The sequence below is a fragment of the Colobus angolensis genome, unplaced genomic scaffold (assembly GCF_000951035.1).
Source record: "Colobus angolensis palliatus isolate OR3802 unplaced genomic scaffold, Cang.pa_1.0 Scaffold47, whole genome shotgun sequence".
Taxonomy (NCBI): domain Eukaryota; kingdom Metazoa; phylum Chordata; class Mammalia; order Primates; family Cercopithecidae; genus Colobus; species Colobus angolensis.
This window is the reverse complement of record NW_012118154.1, coordinates 759,529-761,022: the sequence shown is the minus strand read 5'-3', so window position 1 is coordinate 761,022 and position 1,494 is coordinate 759,529. Positions and strand designations below refer to the sequence as shown.

At 56.4% G+C, this 1,494-nt stretch overlaps 1 protein-coding gene across 1 annotated transcript in view; it reads right to left on the bottom strand.

The window, feature by feature from the left end:
• Positions 1-307: 307 nt before the first annotated feature.
• The window catches only part of ENO3 (enolase 3 (beta, muscle)), a 7,006-nt gene continuing 5,819 nt past the window's right edge, over positions 308-1,494 (bottom strand). The window contains exons 7-10 of the mRNA XM_011958621.1: positions 1,292-1,494; positions 757-865; positions 549-607; positions 308-461 (exon numbers count right to left, since the gene is read on the bottom strand). Of these exons, the coding sequence (XP_011814011.1) occupies positions 392-461; positions 549-607; positions 757-865; positions 1,292-1,494 (441 nt within the window). The 3' untranslated portion in view covers positions 308-391. The remainder of the gene's footprint in view (positions 462-548; positions 608-756; positions 866-1,291) is intronic.

Sequence of the window (1,494 nt, the reverse complement as noted above, 5' to 3'; positions counted from 1 at the left end):
TCTCAACTCAGCCTCCCAGGTAGCCGGGGCTACCGGCATGCGCTACCATGCCTGGCTCCACTGGCAACTCTGCCTCATTTTACCATATAGCATCTGCTTCCCCCTACCTCCTTTGGAAATGTGAACACCTCTGTTGTTCTAGATCCACCCAGCTTCCTCTCTGAGTCCCTCACCTCCTCTTTGTCCTAGTGGGTTACACATCTATGTGCCTCCCCTCCCTGCTCCCATCTCTCCACCTCCTGTCTTTCCCAGCTCAGCCCAGACACCAGCATCCCTCCCCTCGCGCCCACAAAGAAGCACACAGCTGTCTTGGTTGGCACTAGTGTTTATTTCAGGAAGCAGGTCTGGAAGACCTGGGTCTGTCCAGTGGAGTCCTGGAGCCTCCAGCTTCTCACTTGGCCTTCGGGTTACGGAACTTGCGTCCAGCAAAGACTGCCTTGTCCCCAAGAGCCTCCTCGATCCTAGAATGCAGGCAAGGTCGGGGCTGCTGCCTTCCAACCTAACGGGCTCCAGCACCCCAATGCCCAGGCCCACTGTTCCCGCTGTACCTCATGAGTTGGTTGTATTTGGCCAGACGCTCTGAGCGGCAGGGGGCGCCAGTCTTGATCTGATGAGGGAAGAAGGATTTGGAGGGTTGGGTGAGGCTGGAGAGGAGGGGTTGGACCTGGCCCCAAGGGAACATTCACCTCAGAGGCAGGAGGCCAGGGACCCCAAGAAAACTTGGTGAGACACTCAGTAGACAGAAGCTGCAAGTACCTGTCCTGTGCAGAGCCCCACCACAAGGTCAGCGATGAATGTGTCCTCAGTCTCCCCAGAGCGGTGGCTCACCATTACCCCCCAGCCATTAGACTGAGCCAGTTTGCACCTGAGTGGAAAGGACATTTGATGTAGCCTTCTAGAGGTTCCTCAGTGGGAAAGCAGGGGTTGGGTGGGGACTGTCCCTGCTGTTTTGGGTAGCAAGCACTCTGCAGGGAGGGCAGTGACTAAGTTCTTTGGGAAGTAGGAGAGGAAAAGAATTCTCATCTTGATTTTGGGCTCTTGAGATGCTGGTGAGAACAGCAGAATCTGAGACAGGAATGGTGTGGGCTGCGGGTAGGGGGTCATGACAGGGCCACAGTGGCAAAGCTCTTGGAGTCAGGCCAAGGATTAGTCAAAGCATTGAGATCAACGTGTGGGTAGGTCAGGTGCCGGGGAAAGGAGGTAAGCTTGTAGTGGGTGAGACGGTAGCTGGAGTGGGCAGAGCTGGGGCAGAGGGAGGCGATGGTGAGCCTCAGGGTCAGAAGACACTCACGCCTGGATTGATTCAGTCACCGAGCCAATCTGGTTGACCTTTAGCAGCAGACAGTTGCAGGCCTTCTTCTCAACGGCCTGGGCAATCCTCTTGGGGTTGGTGACTGTCAGGTCATCCCCCACAATCTGGATGTTCACCCCCGAGAGGAAGGAGGTCCAAGTGGCCCAGTCATCCTGGTCAAAGGGGTCCTCGATGGAGACCAC